Here is a 23,953-nt window from a genome sequence, read left to right on the forward strand (position 1 = left end):
AGTTGAGGCCTAGCAACGTCTTTGATTATCTTCAATTTTGTCTCTTTCGACATGTGGCTTCTTCTTCCTATTAAAGGGTAGAGTCTTTTCATCACTGCTTTCGTTTTGTCGATTGCTTGTTTGATATGACTTTTCCAAGTAAGTCCTTTGTCAAGCGTTATTCCTAAATATTTGGCTTCATTTTTCCAGTCGATTTCTTCGCCGTCAACTTATAGATTCGTTGTGGGTCGCAGTCTTCTCTTCTGTCATAATATTGCTTGGCTCTTTTGTCCATCGAGTTTGATTTTCCACTTTATGCACCAGTCATCTGTTTAGTCAATCGTTTCTTGTAGAACTCGTTCTATTACTTCTGGGTTGCGGTGTCAAGTTGCTATGCCTGTGTCGTCAGCATATAATGTTAGCATGGTTCTTGGATTCTTCGGAATATCGTGAATGTATATGTTGTACAGAAGTGGCCCAAGTACTGACCCTTGGGGTACTGCAGCCTCTATATCACTTGTTGTGGAGCATTCTCCTTCCAATTTCACGTAAAATCTATTTTTGAGATAATTCTGGATCAACTTGAATATTTTGATCGAATATCCAGCACATCTCATCTTGTATATTAATCCTTCATGCCATACTCTGTCGAATGCTCTGGCGACGTCTAGTAAAACAAGACCTGTAGCTTGTTTATTTTGGAATCCCTCTGTAATGTACTCTGTGAGCCTTAATAATTGTTGTTCTGTTGAATGCTCTCTTCTGAATCCGAACTGTTCAGGTGGTATTAGTTTCAGATTTTCGGTTTCCTCATTCAGCCTCGTGGCTATAATTCTTTCTACTACTTTTCCTAACGCCGACAGAAGACTTATCGGTCTATAGTTTTGTGGGAACTTCTTCTCTTTGAATGGTTTATTTAACACTATGACTTCTGCTGTTTTCCATTTTTCTGGGTAGTGTTCTGTCCTCATAATTCCAGTCGCGATATTTATTAGAGCAGCTATACCTTTTCTAGGTAATTTCTTTAACATAACATTCGTTATCTCATCGCTTCCTGGAGCTTTCCTCCAGGCAGACGCTGGTAATTTATCAATTTCTTCATCATTTTCTTCAACCAGTTCTTCCAGATCTTCATTATAATCCTCAATCCTGTAATTTATTCTCGATTCTCGTTCGATCGAGTCCGTCAATGCATCTGCCTTATCAGTATTGGTATACGCCATTCCCCTTTCTCCGTGTAGGGGTGGAATTTCAGTCTTTTCTCCCCGTAGCCTTTTTTGCATTCCCCACGCAGAATGATCGATTGTATTCAGTTCTTGAACTCTTTTGTTCCATCTGCTTGTTCTTAGATCTTTCAGGGCATTTTTCAGAACTTGGCTATAGCGGTTGAGGTTCCTTTTATTCAGATCATTTTTATTCATCCGATATATTCTTCTGAGTCTTCGATTTTCTCGTATAAGATCTTTTACTTCTTGAGGCGTATCGCCATGCGGATGACTTGGTGCAGGTCTCTTCACTTTTCTCGTGCTTTTTTCGTAAGCTTTCAATATAATCTCTTCTATTTTATCAACCGCACATTCCAGATCCTCTGGAGTGCTTCTTGTTGGAATTCCTGTTAATTCCTATTGTATTCAATGGCTGTATTCAGCCCAATTGGTATATTCTTTTATTTCCATCAGTTTTTCTCTTGGTTCTTCTTCAATTGTCAATTCCACGGGATTGTGGTTTGAGGTTCCATCTTCCAAAGTTTCAATCGAGAATTCTTGAGTTGAATATTTTTCAATATCGCGATATCTATTACATCTGGTATTCCTATACCAAAAGCAAGATATGTCGGTAACTCTGGTCCAATCACTATGGCATTTTATTTTTCGGCGAAATCCTTGAGTTTTTTGCCATTTCTATTCTCTAATCTGCTGTTTCATAATGGGGATTTACAGTTGAAATCTCCGATGCAGATTTTCGGGTTTGTTCCTTCCAACATGTGGTTCATATCCTCTTCCAATAAATTTTTTGGTGGTCGCTTATATGCCGAGGTAATTTCGACTCTTTGACGATTTAATTCGGCAACAATCGTCAGTGTTTCTGTTTCTCCTTGTGTTTCGTCGGATCTACTTTTGTAGAGTTTGTAGTGTTTCAGATCTGTTCTCACCAATATTGCTACTCCGGTGTTTGTAGTTCTGTCACATCTATATGTTTCATAATTCATGAAATTCAGTCGTCAGGGCTATAATATCAGCTATAATATCAGGTTGTCTCTCTGATATTATTTCTTCTATCTCGGCTTTCCGAGTGTTGATGCCGTTTATGTTCCACGAGATTATCTTGAGGGATTTCTTTCTAATATCCATTAAGTCCATTAATTCAGTTTACTGAATAATGCTTGGAGTTTTTTCTCCATTTCTCTTTCAAATCTCAACATTATCTTGTTGAACATTTTTTCCGTGAAGATATCTATATCATCGGCTGGTTCAGATATTTTTTTTTTCTGGTTGGTTTTGATTGAGTCTCCTTTTGTTCCTCTCTCTTCTGCATAGGCTCAGAAGTTTCTTTCTTCTTTTCTTGTTCTGCAGGTTTGGATATTAGAGTTTCCTGAACTTTTCGTGCAGGTGTTGCTTTATTCGACGGCTTTTTCTGTTCTGTCTGTTTTTGTCCGGCTCTATTCTTTCTGGTCACCAGCTTAAATTCGCTACATCCCTTGTAGGTTGCTGGATGGCCTTCTTCACCATATAAAACGCATGTAGCGTTTCTTTCTTCACCTTTCCTGGTGAGTTCACAATCTTTGCTGCTATGGTTTCCCGAACACTTCACACATCTCCTCGGGAAGTAGCATTTATTTTGTGCGTGTCCGTACCATTGGCATCTGAAGCATTGGCTTGGACTTTCTGCCTTCTTTTTTGGTTCGACTGTAATACAAAGGTTGTAGAGTCGTTGGATGTCGAATATCTCCTTCTTTTGCGTTTTAACCAGATATAATGGTATCGGCTTTTTCGTTTTGTTTGATGTCATTTTAGACACCTCAGCATCATCGATTCCCTAGAATCTCAGGTCATTTTTAAAAAATTCCAGATCTGCGTCTATTGGAAGATGCCTAATGACGGCGTAAATTTTCTTTTCCTCTTCCATCTGGTATGTGAAATACTCCTTTCCAAGTTGGTCGAAGAATTTAGTTATTTTTCTGTAGTCATCTACAGTTGTGACTATAATCTTGATTCCGTCTTTCAATACAGTAGCCCGGTTATAGCTGAATTTCTTGGTATACAGAGCTTTTGAGATCTCTACCCAATCTGATGTACCCATCATCGTGATTGGTGGGATGTTATGCCTTTTAGGCACTCCCGTTGTCTTCTTGACGGTCTCCTCATCAGAAGAGGAGCTTTTTTTTCGCGCGCGTTTAGTTGGGGGCGCGTTTGGGGCCTTCGCAACGAACGTTGCATAATTTTTCCTTGTTTAGGGTTGTGAAACAATTTCTTTAAGGGAATTATTCTTGAAAACCGCTACCGGTTTTGTAATTGTGGCGTAAGTGGGGGATTTCGGCATATTATTTCCGGTCATTTCCTCTCTCACCGACCAACTGTGACACAGTTTCGGTCAGTTTGACAATTTGAGCTTTCAACTGCCATTCTCTTCCCTGAGCTCTAAAAGCTCCTCGTGTTCGCCGTCGCTGAATTCTTCAGCATCGGTCGCTTCCATATAGGAACTCTCATTATCTGAGGTTTCCGACATGGTTTTATACTCAAATTTCTCAAAATATCAAACAATTTGAAAATAATAAAATATTCAGGAATCTTCACTGAAATAGTCTGATATAAGACTATAATATGAAGCCAAAAGTTTCCTACGCTATGAGAAAAATCAGAAAAAAGGAACGAAAAATAAGCTCCCTTGAGTTTTCTGCAGTACCAACGATAAAACTCTGGACACTGGGGATGAACAGCAACTTTGAAAATTTTAACGAATTAAAATTCCGATAACAAATATAGAACCTACACAAACTTCACAGACGGAATAAAATATTCCGTAGCTTTGTTAGTGGGCACTTTCACTTCGACTTTCTCTTCCGCTTTCACTCTTATAGCACTAGGAGCACTATAGCACGTCTTCTTTTGTCAAGATTTCACTCGAACTCGAGACTGAAAAACATAGCAAACCATCAGTACCGCTTTGTATCAGAATTAAAAGGATCGAAAATAACCCAATCACTTCTCAAAATATTCTACCGGTGAATATAAAAACGCCCCCTCCCTGTACGATTCCTCCTCCTACTAAGTGCAATACTTACCTCAGTAAATTCTCAAAGCATGAGACTACTGCAACACTCATAAGAACGGTGGCATACAAATGCACTAATTATCGCCACATATGTATACACCGATGCATCTAAATCTGACGAATACGTGAAAGCGGCAGTAATCACAGAAGCGGGAAACTATTGCTATGATCTACTACGGGAATTAAGTGTTTACACAAAAAAACTGTACGCCATAGAAAAAGCTCGTGATCACTCCAGAAACACAGACAGAAATGTATTCATCTTTACGGCCTCCTATTATTTATCATATTAAATAGCTTTTTACCTACCCCAAAAATGCCCTGCTTCGCATCATCAAATCTAAACGTGGAAAACTGACAAATTTACGTGAATTTTTGGCTATTGTTTGGGTTTTTTCTCATGTTGGTATAACTGGAAATGAAACAGCTGACGCCATAGCCAGAGACATCGACCCAGAAACTCCGCATCAACGGATCTTTCCAGAGCCACATGAAGATAAAATCTGACATTTCACATTGTTCATATTATACTGAACCGCCTCTAATAACCTCCATGGTTGATGCGGATTACAATCCACATCAACCACCATTAAAAAAAAAGTGAGCTTAGAAAAACATATCTGCTTGTTTCTGAACGAGAATTAGGAAGCAATATTTTTATCGAAATATTTCTCTATTTCTTCTACAATATTTTCTGTTACGAGGAAAAATTTTTATTCTTGAAAAACGTGAAAACAATATGAAAAACTAACGGGAGGCGGAAAAATTCTAAAGTTCTGGAGAAAAACTTCCCGAATAGGACTCAAACCTACGATACCATCAATGCAAATGTTTTTTATTATGCAACTTATATAAGTGGCATAATAATCAATGAGTGGAAAAAAGACGTTTGAAAAAAAGCAGGCGCCAAATAAAGAGAACAAATAATTCTCCATTTCTCTTCTAATCTTTTCGCGATAGTATCAAATCTTGACCTCGACTAGACATCCGAGCGCCGGACAATGACTTTCATTCAAATTGGACACGGCTTAGAAAGTTCAGGCGAAAGAAATTTTTGTAGAACTCGTTATTTGTTCAAATTTATTTTGAGCCTTTATTGATATTCACAATCTACTTTCTGAAGTATCAAGTAAATGTGATGTATGCGTAGTTTATGAGATACCTATTGTTATTATTACTTCATTATTATGAGTTGACAATTAGGTCGATAGGCCTCCTTAACCTGCGTGAGTTGAATGGATCTTCTGTCAGTTGTTTAAAACTGATCTCTCGGTTTTCGGTGGTAGCTTCTTGACCTTCTAGCTTCTTCCGTTGGATCGTAGTCGACTAATCTTCGTAGTTCCTCATTTGGATGTTGTTTGGCTTTGTCGAATATCCTTTCCGCCTTTCTCTTCATAAATTCTGTAACTGGTTCCCATTCCAAGTCCTTGTAGATTTGTTAGTTCCTAACAAACCAGGGTACATCCATCGCCATTCTAAGGAGTTTATTCTCAGTGGCCTGTATTCTCTTGATGTGGGTCTTGGCTGAGAAGCCCTATGCCGCCGATCCATAAGTGAGTTGTGGTCGTGCGATAGTTTTAATCATCGTCAACTTGATGTTCTTATTCATATGAATTCTTCTGCCTATGAGTGGATAAAGTCTACTCATTGCGGCTTTTGTTTTATCAACTGCACATTTGATGTGGTTTTTCCATGATAGATTAGGCATTCGTGCCATACTCTATCAAAAGCTCTCTCAATACCCATTAGAACTAATCCTGTGGCTTGTTTGGTCTGCATTCCTTCGGTGACGTATTCTATGAGCCGTAGCAATTGGAGTTCAGTCGAATGTTCTCGTCGAAATCCAAATTGTTCGGGTGGAATTATCTTCAACATTTCTGTTTCCTCATTCAGCCTTTTAGCGATAACCCTCTCGACGATTTTCCCTAGTGCTGATAGTAGGCTGATTGGTCTAAAATTTCGAGGAAATTTCCGTTCCGTTCCAGGCTTGTTGAAAACTATCATTTGTGCAGTTTTCCATCTCTTTGGGTAGTATTCGGTCCTCATCACTCCGTTTGTAATATTCGTCAAGGCTGCTATTCCTTTTCTAGGCAATTTCTTCAACATATAATTCGTTATCCTATCTTCTCCCAGCGCTTTCCTGTTTCGGTGGTGACATATGGGCGTTATAAATCATAATAGATGGTGGTTGGAGACATACCAAGGTGCATTAACCAATGAGCGTAGTATTTTGAATTGAAGTCTCCGGATGATTTCGATATTTGATGTCCAATTTGCGTTTGCTGCCTGTAAGCCAAAATATTTTTTGGATTTTCAAATTTATTCCGTTTTTCTTTGCATTGATATGTTATCTGAAGTTGAGGCTCTGGTCTAAATGTATACCGAGATGTCATCGTCATGCCAGATGAAGAAGACGCGTTGTCGGATTGCTCTGAGCAATCCAAACCTGAATTATTCTTAAAGTGCTGTAAAACTAAGAAATGCAGTGTGAAAGTCTGCATCAATTGTTTCTCAGTTTACCACAAGGGCTGCATTAAGAAATTATCAAATTTAACAGTGATCGACCACGTGAAAGTGATATGTTGTGAAAAACGAAACAACGAAGCACTGCAAGGAAGTGACAAAGAAAATCTTCTAACCGAAATTCGTTACCTACGAGAACTAGTCGAGGAAACACGGGACAAAAATAATATCTTGAAAACGAACAACAAATTCCTAATGGATAGAGTAACTACACTTGAAGAACAAATACGGGAAAAAGAGGAAATAAAAAATCGCTCAGATAGTGAGGTGAATATAAACAGTGTTGCAAACTACGCAACAGCGAGAACGGACACCTGTAATACAAACTTAACCAATCAAGAAAGTACGTCTACGCAAAAGATGCCGCCACTAACTCGCAGTAAGCACAAATCACAGAATTCAGAAAAACTATACAGCAACGCTGTCACTCTGAACATACCCAAAAACACAGAGAAATCACAGACTCTAACCTTAAATGAAACAAAACAAAAGCAACCGATTATAACTGAGCGGAATTCAGAAATTACAAACGGAAAAGAAGAATTTATCACAGTTAGGAACAAAAAGAATAGGAAATCAACACTTCCTAAAAATATAGGAACGGGTCAAAGGCAGACCGATTTTAGTGGTCCGAAAAAGAAAATATGGATATATTTTTACAGAGTAAACAGGAACGCAACGGAAGAAAAAATAAAGGACTATATCAAAAAGTCTCCTGGATTCGAAAACGCTGAAGTTAATGTCAAAGAAATACCAACCTCTGAGAACAGTCTACGGCGATATGTGGTAACAGCTCCTTTCAACAAAAAGGACGATATGTACGCATCAGATTTTTGGCCTGATGGAGTCGGAATAAAGCGCTTTGACTTCCATAAACACAAAGACTTCTTAGATCAACAAGGAGGCGATTTTTTATAAGAAACAAAAGATCAGCACACCCAGTAAGCCTCATATCGCAGAATATGCAGTCCATAGGAAACAGTATAAATGAACTGAACACCTTACTCGAAGGACATCCAGATTGCCATTTCCTCACATTATCTGAGCACTGGAAGACTGAAGCACAGCTTCAATCATACAAAGTACAGAACTTCACCCTGGCTACCCACTACTGTCGACAGGAGAGAAGACATGGAGGAGCTGCTGTTTACATCAAGAACGGTACCAAATATAGAGTCCACCAACGAATAAATAACTTAGCTGAGCATCGAGTGTTTGAGTGTGCTGCAGTGGAGTGTTTTATGGGCAATCAAAGTGTCGTTGTTATCAGTGTTTATCGGTCACCCAAGAGCTCACTAGAATTATTTTACGAAAAACTAGAAAATGTCTTGGAAGTACTTGTCTTGGACAGAAAATTAACTTTTATATCAGGTGATTTTAATATTGATTTGAAAGATGATCACAATAATATTGTCAGAATGAACCTCTTACTCAGTTCATATTCATTCAGTTCTGCTTTCAATGAATACACTAGAATAACTCCTACATCTAGATCAGGTATCGATAATGTTCTCACTAACTGTGAATATATCTGTTCAACCGATGTATTGTATACGGCTGTCTCAGATCACTTAGGGCTTAAACTCTCATTCACACTGAACTTTGCTATTAAACCTAGCACGTACTACAAAAGAACTTATACGTCCGAAAGTATAGAAATTTCTTCCAAAAAACTGACAGAACAAGATTGGCAACAGGTATATAACGCAGGAGAGAGTCAAGTAAATTCACAATGGAATTGTTTCATGAATCTCTTTCTGAGACTGTTCCATGAATGCTTTCCACTCAAACTAGTTGTCCCACAACGGTGCAAGCCCAAAACCTTCGACCCAGAGATAGAAGAATGGAAAAACAAACTCAGTGCCTTACAGTTAATCTCGCACTATCACCCTGAAATGAAACAAACATACAATCGGTTCAAGAAGGAGTATAACAACTTACTAATTAAAAGTCGTTCGAACAACTATCACAGAAAAATTTCTCTATCAGATAATAAAACAAAAACAATGTGGGCCATATACAACGATGTGGTTGGTAAAGACAAGCATTCCAATTCCAATAGTCACTTCAAGGGAACTCCAGCTGAAACAGCTAATCAATATAATAGCTTCTTGCTAGAAGTAATACCTAATCTGATGCAGAACAGTACAAGATCTACTTTCAGCTGTAACATCCTTCCAAACCAACTGTCTTTCTTCTTGAACCCCGTTACAGAAAATGAGATCCTATCATTGGGTAAAAGACTCAAGAATAAATTTACCAGTGGAGATGACGAAATACCAATAATTATCATCAAGCAATGTTTGAGTAGTATAACAGAAGTTCTGAGTTATATGGTTAATAATTCTTTTGTATATGGAATTTTCCCTGAACAACTAAAATTAGCTTCAGTAATTCCTGTCTATAAGAAAGGGGATCGCAGTTTGTTTGAAAGTTATAGGCCCATTAGCATATTGCCATCGTTCTCTAAAATATTTGAGATGGCTGCGTGCAACAGGTTGGTGAGCTTTCTTAGCAAATGTAGTATACTGAACAGAAACCAGCACGGTTACATTAGAGGAAAGTCTGTAACAAGTGCCATACTGCAGTTTACAGAAAAAATTGTTGAGGCATTTGAAAAAAATGAAATCCTATTGGGCATATTTTTGGATCTATCTAAGGCATTTGATTGTCTCAACCATGAATACATCTTGATGAAACTTGAAAAATATGGTGTGAGAGGCATTGCACTAGATTGGTTCAAGTCGTACTTAGGAAACAGAAGACAAAGAACAGTCATAAAACAAGATGGCAACATCTCCAAATCAGAAATCCAAGAGAACCCCTCAGGTGTTGGACAGGGAAGCATATTAGGCCCCATTATATTTGTTCTCTTTATTAACGACGTATCTACTATCCTTGAGGATACTTGGGACGAGAATACTACAGTAGAAGAGGTTCTAGGCGGCGCAGTTGGAATTGCTGAAGAATTACGAGAGTTTTTGAATGACATGAGCAAGATTAATACATCAGGGGAAGAAAATGAAAGCAGATACTCGGATGAAACGCCCACGGAAAACAATCTAACTGATTGTCTTCTCACAAACTATGCAGATGACACGAGTATGCTAGTACCAGGTTCGGATTATCCTCAGCTACTTAGGACCAGTTCTTTGCTGTTCAATAGAATTGAGGAATGGTTCAAGAAGAATGGATTATTTCTCAACGCTGATAAAACGAATGTTATACTCTTCAGAACATCACAACAGAGGATACAGACACCAACTACTATCAAATTGGAAAACCTAGTAACAAAACCTAACACCACAACAAAATTTTTAGGAGTCCATTTAGACGAAAACCTCAAATGGGAAGCCCATATTATCAGTCTGGGAAAGAAATTAAACTCTGTTGTTTATAACTTGAGAATAACCAGCCAATACTTAAATGCTGATTCGCTAAGAATATTTTATTTTGCCAACTTTGAGAGCTTACTGAGATTCGGTTTGATTTTCTATGGGGCATGTTCTGGATTACAAGAGATTTTCCGCATCCAGAAAAGAATCATCAGAATCATCTTTGGGCTGGGTTACAGGGAATCATGCAGGGGAGTTTTCAAAGAGAACAAAATATTGACCGTGTATTCTCTTTATATTTATGAATTATTGATCTATATGTTTAGAAACCTAGGTGAATATAAACTATGTAGTTCAATGCATACCTATCACACTCGGAATTTTGATATTTGTTACCCCAAACATAGACTTTCTATCACTGAGAAACACCCAACTTATGCCTGTATCAGAATGTTCAATAGACTTCCTGACGAATTGAAAAATTGTAACAGTATTTATGTCTTCAAAAAGAATTTGAAAGAGATGCTCATCACACTAGAACCCTATTCCATTGGAGATTACCTAGACAGATAGGGTGTAAGGTTTTTGACGTTGTTTCATTTAATGTGCATTTACCATGTACTTGTGACATTCTTTGAAATAAACATTATGACTTTAGCCTTGCGGCTTTCACACTCCTCTCCAGAGGAAAATTCACTTATCCCAGATATCTCAGATATCAAAAGGATTAAGCTCTGTTGGAGCCCTTTCCAGGTTTTCGGGCTCGTGGTGGTGGTCGGGTCCGGGTCGCTCCTCGCCTCCCTGCTGTAGGTTGGATTCCTGCTCCACCCGCACTTCCTGTCGGAGCAGACGGTGTTCCTCTGCATTCCCCATGTACTTGCGTACAGTTCTCGCCGTTCCGAGCAGTACCGCTTTCTGCATGACTCTATAGATATTTTCGTCCAACTGAAGTTTCCTCAAGTTCTCTAGTAGTTTCTTCGGTATCAGGCCTGTAGATGAAATGACAATAGGGATGGTCTTGATATCTTTCAGCTTCCACTGTCTTCTGGTTTGTTCCTCGAGATCTCTGTATTTTGAAATTTTTTCAGTGTGCCTATCTAGAAGATTGGTATTATTTGGAATTGCCACGTCTATGAATAGTGCTCTGTCCTCATTCTTATTGAGCAATATGAGGTCTGGTCTATTGTGGGTTATTTTTCGGTCTGTGAGAACCGTGCGATCCCAGTAGAGCTTGTGATGTTCGTTTTCCAGCACAGCATCCGGATGGTAATTGTAATAAGGCACCTTTTTCGAAGCTAGAAGTTGGTGTTTTAGTGCCAATTCTTGGTGAAGAATCTTGGCAACAGCATCATGTCTATTTTTGTACTCCGTGCCCGCGAACTTCTGACATCCGCCGGTGATGTGCTGGATAGTTTCATGTGTCGCACAGCCATAACGACAGCTATCGTCCGCCACTGAGGCATCCTTGGCGATGTACTTCATGTAATTTCTTGTTGGAATCACCTGATCCTGGATGGCGAGCATGAAGCCCTCTGTCTCAGGAAACAACCTTCCGGAAGTCAACCAGTAGTTCGACGCAGATATGTCGACGTAATCATGGTTGACCTCGTTCTGGTGCCTCCCATGCAAAGGTTTGCCAATCAGTTTCTGCATTTTACTTTCTACAGAGTGTTCGACGGTTTCCAATTGATCCTGTTGTAGCTTTAATGGTGTAGAACTATCAGCAACACAAACTACTCGATGGAGTTCTGACGAAGCTGCCTTGCTCAAGAAATATTTTCGAAGTCCTTCAATTTCCTGGGACATACGGTTGGACAAATCAACAATTCCTCTACCCCCAAGATGTCGTGGCAGCTCTGTCCGTTCTATTGAGCTTTTGGGGTGATGTTTATTGTGTTTAGTCAGCATCGTCCTTATTTTTCTCTGTAAAGCTGCTAAATCGGTGGTCGTCCAAGAGATAATACCAAATGAATAGCTCAGCGCCGAGCAAGCGTAGGTGTTAATCGCTTTTATCAGATTTTTGCTGTTAAGACCAGTTCTCATTATCCTCCTCAATCTTCGGGTGAACTCCTCCGTTAATTCTTTCTTCATCTGGGTCTGATTGATTTTTCTTGCCTGTTTTATGCCTAGATACTTGTATGTGTCTCCTTCCTTTAATGCCTCAATTTCTGCACCTTCCTTGAGTTTGAACGTACCATCTTCTATTTTCCCTCTCGTTATGTTAAGCAGTCGACATTTTTCTAGTCCAAACTTCATTTTGATGTCTTCCGAGAATCCTTCCACCATTTTCAGCATCAGTTGCATTTGTTTTTTGGTAGATGCGAAGAGTTTCAAGTCGTCCATGTAAAGGAGATGATTCAGTTTCATCATAGTTCTACTGCCGTTCTTGATGGAAAATCCGTAGTCCGTAGAATTCAATCTATGAGACAAGTGATTCAGGGCCATGCAGAACCACAGAGGGCTCAGCGAGTCTCCTTGGAAAATTCCGCGTCTTATTGGAATAGGTCCTGTTGTAATGGAGCAATCTGCTGCTTTCATTTGAAGACTAGTACGCCAGGTTGACATGGCGTTTTTCAGGAACTTAACAATATTGGGATCCACCTTGTAAATCTTCAAGATCGTCAAGAGCCATTCGTGAGGTATAGAATCGAATGCTTTTTTGTAGTCTATGTACGCAGCGTAAAGATTCCTTCGCTTGGAGAACGCTTGATTGCAGATAACTGAATCTATTATTAGTTGTTCTTTGCACCCTCGGCTGTCTTTGGTGCATCCTTTCTGTTGCATGGCGATGATGTTATTCCTTTCGCAATGGTTGTGAATTCGGTTTGAAATGCACGATGTGATTAATTTGTACATCGTTGGAAGACATGTGATTGGTCGGTACTTGGATGGGTCTTCTGTATTCCTTTGGTCTTTAGGTAACAAGTATGTTGTGCCATGTGTGAGGAATACTGGCATTCTTTCAGGATTTTCAATGACATCATTTATTGCGGAGGTCAATTTGTCATGCATGATCCAAAGTTTCTTGATCCAGAAGTTCTGTAATCCATCAGGCCCAGGTGCTTTCCAGTTGTGCAGTCCTCTGATAGCTGATTTTACTTCTTCAATTGTGATCATGTCATGCTGCATCGGCTCATATTTTATAGCTTCAGATTTTTCATCTTCAATCCATCCGGTATCTCCATTGAAGTGAGGTTTCGTTGATAATTGTTCGGTCCAGAATTGTTCAATGGCTTCCTTTGGTGGTAACTTTCCATTTTCTCCATCCGACGATGTGAGTGACCGGTAGAAAGATTCTTCCGACTTTTCGAATGAATTATTGTCTCTTTTCCGGCTATAATTGCTTTTATATCTCCTCAGGCGTTCTGCATACAGACTTAATTTTTGCTTCAGAGTGTCGAGGCAATGGTGAGCTGTAGCATTCTCCGTCTCTCGTTCTGTATGTGTCCTGTTTCTATCCATGATCTCTTTGACAGCTTTCACAACCTTTCTTCCTCGATTCCCGTTCAAGTACTCCGTCAGTCGTCCAATGTCTCTTCTTAGCCTTTCTGTTTTGTGTTGAAGACGTTTCTGCCATGGTGGCGCGTATAATTTGTGTAATTTTGGACCATTGTTGTTCGTTCCGCGAATTTTTGCCCCTATGGTTTTGGCTGTCGTCAGCGCTGCACAGTAAAAAACTAGATGCAGATATTCCAATGAACTTCCGTTCTGTAGGTATTCAGGTAAAACGTCCTTATTCAAGATGTCGATTATAAGTGACAGCTTCTTGGATGTATTGAGTCGGGGAGGTGTTATTCGATGAAGAGGGTCTGTCCCTTCCAGTTCGGCGAAGTATCTCCTCATGTCAGAGTGAACTTGTCGGTGGAGCTCTTCCCTATCGTCCTGGAGTTCAGGCTCACTTGGGTTGCAAGATGGACTTTCAGTATCAATGTCTTCTAGGTGTTGTTATTATAATAATAATAATAATAATATTATTATTATTATTATTATTATTACTTTGCTTTGGTATCAACTGATATTTCCTTTTGAAATATTTTGACAAGGGAGACATGTGTTTTCTCTTGTTGTAAAGGTTACTAGTAATGATTTAGTCTCATTGATGCATGGCCGCGTCATTTTTGAAGACACTGTCCAAGGTCATTCCAGTGTTGTTGCAGATTCTCAGAAGCTTATTTGTTCAAATGATGCGATTTTCCTTACTTTTTCCTTTCCCTTCATTTCATGCGATATTTCCGATACCTAGATTATTTTTTACTAGATCTGTAGATAAAATTCAATATTTTCAATCATTTGTAAATAAAACTATAGTCCATTCAAGAATGATTGACCTCCCAGTAGGACTCGAAAGTCCAGACGCAGCTTAAATCTGGTCACAAAACAACTTCAATAATTTCTGTAGTTCCAATCACAGAACAGGAATATTGAAATATAACCTAGAAAAAAATTTGAAAAGAAGAAATATTTAAATTCAGAGAATATTAATCAGTAATCAAAATCGATATAATTATGTTTCCAATTTGATGGATTGAATTAAGAATATAAAGAGCTGTATAGGATTCAAATCAACTTCGGTCAGTGCTTAGATTCACAATAATTGGTCTATGGATCACCACATTATTCACAATTACCAACCTGAATTCCGCAACACAAAATCTGAACCTATGGGCTATTACCAACTTAAATTCGATTTTCCATAGCCACTCGAAATGTCAATCATTCTTGAATGGACTATACATTCAGTTATGTGGTAAGTCTGGCTGAGTATTTTTAAACATAAAGACATCATGTCGAAAGCATGTCTAGAAGAGGATTCAATTCAATTTCAATTCAATTCAATTTATTAAACCAAATTATTACAATAACATCAAAGAAATACTGTCATTTAAACCTTTGGTTTGTGCCTGACAGTAACAGTAATTTTACCTAAAAAAAATATAGCTACAAAATTAATACATATACATGAACCCATTTTATCATAATTACACCTTCAGTTCTTATATCATGGACAGAGATGAATGTAGCACAGTACAATTCAAGAATTAACGATGAAGCAAAGTGTTTGAGGTTACTTATGTGCTTTATCTCTCTTGTACAATCGTAACCCTACATGTAAGGAATGTTTTTGGGAAATTGTTTTCCGTATCTTCGGTGTTTGTATTGGACTTTCGAATTAACCTCTGGTACTATAAGGATGTTCATACCTGACATAACTTTCGCGGTGCTTATACATCATTAAAAGAGCATTTTTGTGGAATAGTTGATCAATTTTGTACACTTTAGCTTCCTCGAATTGAGAGGGGGAGGAGTAGAAACCATCCCTTTTCATAATTATCTTCAGAATGAATTTCTGAGATGTTTTCAAACCTTCGAGATGAGTATCATAAGCTGCGCCCCAACCAACTATACCATATTGCAAAATTGACTGTACCAATGCGAAATAAATCGTGAATATAGTTCTCTGTGATAATATATTGACTAATAGTCTGAATTTCGGTAATGTACATCTAAGTAATTTTATGATATGTTTAATATGGCTAACTTCTCAACTTGAGTTTGAATAAACTCCAATTATGAAAACTTTGAACTTTCATAGTGTTAGGATAACTTCATATAATATGTTATGATCATAATATCACACTACATTGAAGTTGCGATTGTTCGGAAATATTGAATGTATTGAATTCAGGGGCGCATCCATGTAGGTACTGGGGGTAATAACCCTGCCCTAGAAAATTGTTTTCCGCGCTTAATCTTCAAGTTCAAATGAAAATATATCAAACATGACCTAATTCTTCAGTTTTATTTATAGGCTAGAATCAATCTCTCATCCAAACTCTCTGGATGCGCCACTGATTATATTGAACTAAAATGGTGTGAGTAATTTTTTTTCTCTTTATAGCTCTCAACAGCATACTTTTCCAAGGAAAGGAGGAAGCAGCCTACAGCAACTTCCGTTTATGGGAATCACTTGGCTCTGTCATAACATATGCTTACGGTCCTTTCTTGTGTACACATCTCAAACTATATTGGTTGATATTTCTACTATTCATAGGAATCATTTGTTATTCTGTTATTGAGCATAAACACTCTAGAAAGGAAAAAGAGGAATCACTCAAAGGAACTAAATTCACACCAATAAAGAATTGAATAAGTATTTTCACATTTATCTGAATAGGAAAAATTAATGACAGAATAAGGAGTCACGATACGATGAAGCTATATCGGGTTAATCTTCATTCACAAACTTTCAACTGTCATTAATGAAGAAGATACATTTGTAAATTTTGTGCATAATATGAAATCAATAAATTTCTGAGTGTTTTATTTCCTAAGAATATGTACCTACCAAAAACGAAACAATAGTCCAGTCTCTCCAAAACTGGTGGTGTTAGATGTAAAGAGAAAAACTCCACTAACAAGGAGTGCTTTTTTCTATTTTCCTCACCCAAACTGAGAAAAGGGAGCACCATTTCGACCCTAGTAAAAATTTCACGGTTTCCGAGATGCTTATCGTTTTTTTAGAAAATTTCCAAGTGCGATTAGTTTTTCTAGTGCCATTTCTTCAAATGAAGAGGTTCGATATGTTTTGTTAATTTCACATCACATAGTTCAGCCATCGAAAACAATTTTTATCCATAACTCGACTAAAAATAACACAATACTCGTTGCTGGAGCATTATTAGAATTTTATAGACTGTAGAATGGAAGTAACAACTTTTTTGCTTTCTCCAAATACTATTCAGAAAACTTAGGTACACCGTTCAAACAACTATAGTTACAGATTTGAAAACTGAGCCAAGTACGCGGAAAATTATGACAAATGGATTTTTATGAGTATTGTGTTATTCTCATCAGCAATTTTATGTCAGGAATGAAGAGACCCCAGGTGACCATATCTCATAACAGTTATGAAGCAGAAATGTATACCGCGCTCCTTGTTTTATAACAGATATATCACATTAAGAGTACAAATACAGAACGCTTATGTAGCAGCTATGCTCCTATGTCCGCCTCAAACAAGGAACACATCTCCTTTCTGAAAGGAGCATAAATAGTTCAAACATGGATCATGCAAATATTTGTTTCATGGGAGATCTATATATATTACCTTCATGTGTTATGTTTATTATGTTTCATTTGTTATTAAAAACGCTTTCAACAAAAAGATGAAAAATTATGGAAATTAATATAAACTATTGCAATAATAATGAACTCGAATTTTGATTTTTCAAATAGTGTGTGTTTATCAATCATTCTTGAAAATAAAATTAAAAAAAATCTCACATCAGTTCGGTGAGGTATGTGAACGAATGAACTAATGTTCAAAAACAATATATTTTCATAAATTTCAGATTACCAAATAAGTGCACACGTTAATAAAACTAGAGAGAATAAATTACATCATGCAAACTGCTGGGTTCATGATTATTGTTCTCCAAGAAAGATTAGGACATGCTTTTCTGGTCTTTGCACTTTCCTGCATTCCATAAAAAGAATAATCAACAGTTCGTTAATCTTTTGGCTTAGGTCAAAAAGTTTTTAGAAGAATTTTTTCCATGTTATGCGTTATGAAAAAGATAAGAATACTATATGCATATTTCATATCTTTCTGAAGAAAAAATTTTTAATATAGGTATGTGATTTATTCATTTATTTCTACAAATGAGGTACATGCAACACGTGAGAAAATAACCTATATCGAAATTTACATTAAACAGGCATTATTTATTCAAATATAATCTTTATATGCTGGATATAATAAAACCATAGCCTATTATGTTTTATAGGACTGCTATGAAAATACGAGAAATGATTTATTGACCTACAGTTCGATATCCACAGCACTTTCTTTTCAGTAATTCACCATTTCACTGGAAAATCACTATGACACACAAATAACTTATCAAACGTTCAATATCTGCACTTCACTTTCAGTAATCCACTATTCAACAGACAAAACGTCTAAATAATTATAAATAAATATCGAAACGACAGCAGTATCAATAGCATTTCTCACAATCCTCCATATTTGTTTACGTTTTACAGCGCCCTCGAAGGTAGTTAAAACGCTTATGGTGTCATGCTCTGTCGATGATCTCAAAATGATACATGGCAAATAAAGAACAATGTTACAAATATGTTACGTGGATATCTTGGAGCGGGTACATGAAATTTACAAAATGTGGATATAATTTAAATACAGCACAGGTACATCCCAAATATCGTATCAGACACGTAATGGTTACAGAAAAATAACACATAACAAAGTTCCCCATTCGATCTCCCGAGAAAACATAACAGATATGTTACTGGTCACCTGGGACATTCCTATTATCCTATTGAAATATGCATACTAGCCTTAAGCCTCCGGTTTACTCGCGTAATATTATTGAAAACGCAACTGTAGTTACACTTTATTATACGTCTTTGCGTCTATTACACAGTTTCTTTTGAACATTTTATACACGTCTTCCATAGGTCGAAGGTATTTGTGACAGATATCCGATTGTGACTACGCATTTTCAAATACACGTTAGCAATAACCCACCGTGAAACACCGAAGCGGCCGTGACCACGTGGGGATCCAGGCTTTATGTCCAAAATTTCAATTCTTCAACCTGCGACATCGAGCGAATTATTCGTTACAAAAATGCTGTGAGGGGCATTTTCCCAAAGGAGTGAATGTCAAGGTAGAAGTTCCATTCATTCTTATATGATTTGATTTTGAGAAAGTAGAAACATCCATAATTTTTTTTTTATTTTTTATTTTTATACCAGAGATACAAACAGGTTAAAAACCCACTACAGTATCTACATATTGAAAAAACGAAATTACATAAATTATTTGAACTATAAATGATTTCCCATACAATATTGGACAATCAGGTCGATTCTGTTCGTATCTTGTTATAACATTGCTAAATCTACAACATTGTTATAATTATAAAATATAACAATATGACTGAACGAACAAATATTCTGTTTCACCGTTTTACGCAAGATTGGTTATGAGTTTTGGCCATAGCAATATTGTTGGAAAATATTCGAATATTTGAGCTGACAACACTGTTTAAAAGGGTAAAATTGCCATTTCATAGAAAAGAACACGTAATTCTCATAGAACTCTAAATATAGAGTATAGAATTATGTGATAATTTTATGAGTGTTCTATGGAAAATGAGAATAAGTTGTGTTTAGTCAAAGAATATTAATTGACACTCTTCAGTTTATGTTTTATTCGGTATTTGGATTGTGAGTTTTTGATTGAACTGTGCATCATGTCTAGAAATAAGAAAACAACAAAAAGTCAGATGGAATTGATAGTCAATTTCCTAGAAAAAAAAAACCAATTCTTATATCTGGGAAAAGCCACCCATTGAATACAGAAGAATTAGATCGGAAATGGAATGAACTAACAGACCTTCTTAATGATTCTCCCAATGGAGCTAGAAAATTGAAAAAACAGTGGAAAACTGTAAGTACTTAAATGAGTCCTATTTATGTATATGTGTTTACCCCTTTGTATTTTTTGATATATCCTTTTCAGTTTCTTTATGAATGGAAATCTAAAACAAAAAAGAAGGCTCGTCAGAATATCAAAGCCATTTCTCAGACAGGTGGTGGAAGATACATATGTGGAGACCTGAATGACATAGAAAATAGACTGATATCAGTTTTTGGTTGGGTACACATCATTAGATGTCCAGGGGCCCCTGAAGAAGTCGATCCAGATCATGATGATTATGAAATTCATAAACAAATTCCAGAACTTGCAAGTCCAGGAACTGAACCACAAAATCTGGATATTAATAATTTAGAATTTATTATAAATGAGGTTATAAATGGGGAGATTCCAGGAACAAATGTTCTGAATCATCTTGTCTTAGATTCGCCTTTGCAATCCGTGAAAGAAAATTCAATAGGCAACTGAAATCAAAACCAAAGAAGACAGTGACCAGCTCCTCATCGAAGTTAGAAAAATCTGCTGAATTATATAGCCAGAGTACAGAGCAAATGGCTCAGTCAGTGAGTGAAATGGCTGTTGCAATTTCTAACCTTGCTGAGGCCATTTCAAAAATGGCTGATTCATTGAAATGCTTCAAAAAGGATTAACCTTATCATTTTTTGCATTATTGTTTTTTTGTAGTTATGTGTTAATAATTGTCGAAATATTAGTGAGATTAATTAATTTTTGTGTTACAATAGCTGTGAAGTTTATTTTCATATTTTGTTTTATACATTAAACTACTCAAGTAGGTATCATAATTTCATTCAAACATCTCCTGAATCACTTGGCTTCTCACAAATCTTCCTTCTGCAAGGTCATCATTATCTAAAACAGTACCAATGTAAGAAATGATAAAAAAAATTATCTCCATAACTTCAATCTTTCTGGTCTGTGAGATAAGTCTGAAGACTAAACAGCATTCACATTAGCAATTATACTAAATTTCTTCAACTTTAATAACCATACCATTCATCAAGTTCATATCATTTTCCACAGCATTCTCTATATTTTCATTGTGATCATCATTTTCAAAATCTTCTAGCAGATTATGTTGTCTACAAATATTGTGCAAAACTGCACAAGAACAGATGATGCGGGCTGCTTTGAGGTGGCTATAGTGAAGAACTCTGTCTTTTCGAAGACATCTAAAACGACCTTTCAAAACACCAAAACCACAACATTTCTTGCACGACGATGCACAATATTGTAGCGCCCTTCTGGACTATTTGGTTGAGGGTTGAGAATTGGTGTCAACAACCATGGTTGAATTGGATAGCCAGAATCACCTAGAAGGTAGCAATTTCTTCTGCCTTCACCATATTTCCTTCTCATAAGATGTTGTATTTTTGATACATTCCAAATAGCTGCATCATGGGCAGATCCAGGGTATTGTGCATTAACATTTGTAATCATCAGATTGGCATCAAAAAATTGGAATATTGGTTTAAGATTTCCAAAAAACTCTTTGGAATGGTTATTACTCCATGCTTAGTCAGCTTTCATTGGCGAAAAATTTTTTTCTCATACATTTGATTTAGGTTATAGTAGTTTTTGATACATTTGATTCAGGTTATAGTAGTTTTTGATAACTAAGTTTAGACTCACAACTTGAACATTTATACTATGAAATCCCTTTCTGTTGATATATGCAACTGCTGGTTGAATCGGGTCATCAATTTTTGGGGAAACTATTGCAATGTGGGTACAATCAATTGTACCTATTGCATGAGGAAAATTTAAATTTGCATTCCGGAATCTGAAATTTTCGTAGTCAGAAATTAAATAGCAAATTACTTTCTTATTTCAATTTCACTTGTTGGGAATTTAATATAACTTGCCAACAAATGGGTTGATATAAGATTGCTGATTCTATTAATTGCTCTACTCATAGCAGGCTGACTTATTCCAATATTTAGGTCTTCACCAATATTAGTTTGGTAGCTACCACTACTGAAGAAGATAAGACTTGCGAAAACCTAAAAAAATATAATCCTTCATACTTTTTCTCAATGGATTTTCACTCACTTGTAGGTAAAAAGGAACTGTATCTTTTCTGGTCGGTTCCTCAACCAATCCACGCAACTCTTCTATCAAGCTAAATGTTGCTTCCTTATTCAAGCGAAACAGTTTCAGAAACTTTTCATCAGGCAATTCAAATGGATTACTGGTGTCCCTTATATATCGAAATTGTAGTCTCATATTTTCTCTATAAATGAAAAGTTCAAGTGAAGGTTTCCAAAAAGTTACTGAAACGAAGCATGTTCATAATTACTTATAATTATAATTACTTATCTTCTAAATCTTCTAACACTTGGAAGAAATGTGAAAACAAGGGATTCAGTGCCATTTTCAACTTTGTTATGAAATAGCAAGTACTAAAATGACGTTGCTGATATAGCAAACTGAAATAACAAGATGTTCTAAAAATTGACAGATCATATTGCTCAAAATCAATTATTAGAATACCAGTTTTTCAAACTTTGCTGTGATAGCAATATCTTTCCTATAACCATATTACTATTTCCAAACAGAATCGACCTGAATATCTTAAAATTAACACAATATCTTAAAATTAACACAATATCTTAAAATTAACACAATATCTTAAAATTAACACAATATCTTAAAATTAACACCTTTATTGAAGTTTACAATTACAAAAAAAAAAGCTTCACTCTAACAAAACCATTTCAACTCTCTAGATTTTTCCGCAGAACATTTCGAACCTGGTGGAGGGTCATCGAGAAATAGTCAACATGCACAGAAATTTCATTACCGGTTCGAGCAATTCGACACAGCGGTGAACACTGAGATGTATATGTGTATCGAAATGGTACACTAAAAAGTTCACTCGCCCTAAGGGATCTTTGGGGCACATTAAAACATATACGAGCAAGGACATCCGGGCTTTGAATTATATTGTTCAAGATCTTATACAAAAATAGTGCCTCAGAGACCATGCGTACGCTCGACAACGACATCAAACCAAAATGTGCACGTGCCCCAGCATAATCTCTATCGGTCAAGACATATTTGGTCCTGTTAGCTAGAAACCTTATAAACCTATTTTGAATACTCTCGATGCGATCAATGTTGGATTTCTGCCTTGGGTTCCACACAATGGCGGCAAAGTTCAGTCTACTACGGACGAAAGCATTAAAAAGGACTCTGATTGGTGTGGCAGTTACGAAAGTCCTACATTTTCTAGTTATATATCCCAACATTCGTGAAGATGAATTTACCACGGATTCCACATGGAGATCGAAGATCAGCTTGGTATCAAAGATAACTCCCAAGTCCTTGACACAACTCAAAGATTTAATTGGCTTGCTATCTATATAGTATGTTCGAGTAACAGGATTGCGGTTTCTTGTGAACGTCATTGATACACACTTAAAAAAATTCAGGTACAACCCATTCTGTTCACAAAAAGCAAAGAGGCGATCTAAATCTTCTTGTAAATGTGCGCAATCCTGATCATTGAATACAGAAACATAGAATTTCAAATCGTCAGCGAATATTAAAAACCTACTATAATGAAAATAGGTTGCCACCTTGTTTATGTAAATTATGAAAAGTAAAGGCCCAAGGTGCGAGCCTTGGGGTACACCCGAAGTAATTCTGTACAACCCTGACACAAACCCCAACACGGAAATAAATTTGGAGCGATTCTTTATATATGACTCTACCTATCTGAGAAGACTACCTCCCACACCGACCTCAGCCAAGCGGCTCAGCAATATGTTATGACTTATTTTATCAAAAGCTTTGCTGAAGTCGGTGTAGATGGTGTCAACCTGAACTCTTCTATCCATATTATCATGTACGTACTCGGTAAAGACGAAAATGTTTGTATCTAGAGAGCGTCCTTTGAAGAATCCGTGCTGTTCTGGAACTTTAATATTCTTAACTAAACATAATAAATGGTCATACACAAGTTTCTCGAAGACCTTTGCAATAATGGATATTTTACTTATTGGTCGATAATTTTCGACGTTATCTTTCTGTCCCCCTTTGAAGATGGGTACAACCATAGCTATCTTCCATTTATCCGGAAATTGACCCAATTTCATTGAAATGTTGTAGATGATCGTTAAAGGTGTAGAAAGAGGAACGGCACAATTTTTTATGAAAATTGACGGCAACCTATCAGGACCAGCTCCCTTCTTAGGATCAAGATTTTCCAGGACCCTCAAAACCTCATCACGATGAAAAACTATACTACACAAACTATCAGATGTCTGATTTTCTCGTGGATTACCCGTAAACACATAACTTTCCGGTACAAAAACGCTCCGAAAATAATCACCGAACATGCCGCTGATCTCTGAACCAC

The 23,953-nt window shown here is 36.9% G+C and overlaps 2 protein-coding genes across 4 annotated transcripts in view; one reads left to right on the forward strand and one right to left on the reverse strand.

Annotated features, from left to right (window-relative positions):
* The window catches only part of LOC123313066 (UNC93-like protein), a 270,739-nt gene extending 254,319 nt beyond the window's left edge, over positions 1-16,420 (forward strand). For all 3 annotated transcript variants that reach the window (XM_044897761.1, XM_044897760.1, XM_044897762.1), the window contains one exon: positions 16,009-16,420. In XM_044897761.1, coding sequence (XP_044753696.1) covers positions 16,009-16,256 — 248 coding nt within the window. In that variant the 3' untranslated portion in view covers positions 16,257-16,420. The remainder of the gene's footprint in view (positions 1-16,008) is intronic.
* Positions 16,421-21,407: 4,987 nt separating this feature from the next.
* On the reverse strand, positions 21,408-21,890 carry LOC123313133. The gene is made up of 2 exons (XM_044897861.1): positions 21,643-21,890; positions 21,408-21,593 (listed from the first exon to the last, which is right to left on the reverse strand). Exons 1-2 carry the CDS (start codon positions 21,814-21,816, stop codon positions 21,408-21,410), a joined length of 360 nt encoding a protein of 119 aa, XP_044753796.1. The 5' UTR covers positions 21,817-21,890.
* Between the last annotated feature and the right edge of the window lie 2,063 nt (positions 21,891-23,953).

This window comes from Coccinella septempunctata, chromosome 5 (assembly GCF_907165205.1).
Source record: "Coccinella septempunctata chromosome 5, icCocSept1.1, whole genome shotgun sequence".
In the NCBI taxonomy this organism is placed as follows: Eukaryota; Metazoa; Arthropoda; class Insecta; order Coleoptera; family Coccinellidae; genus Coccinella; species Coccinella septempunctata.

Bases quoted from the DNA above. Each gene is read 5' to 3' on its own strand.
- LOC123313133 (XM_044897861.1), bottom strand. From the start codon at position 21,816: ATGAGACTACAATTTCGATATATAAGGGACACCAGTAATCCATTTGAA. The intron at 21,594-21,642 runs GTGAGTGAAAAT...ATATTTTTTTAG, and splicing joins CAGTTCCTTTTTACCTACAA to GTTTTCGCAAGTCTTATCTT.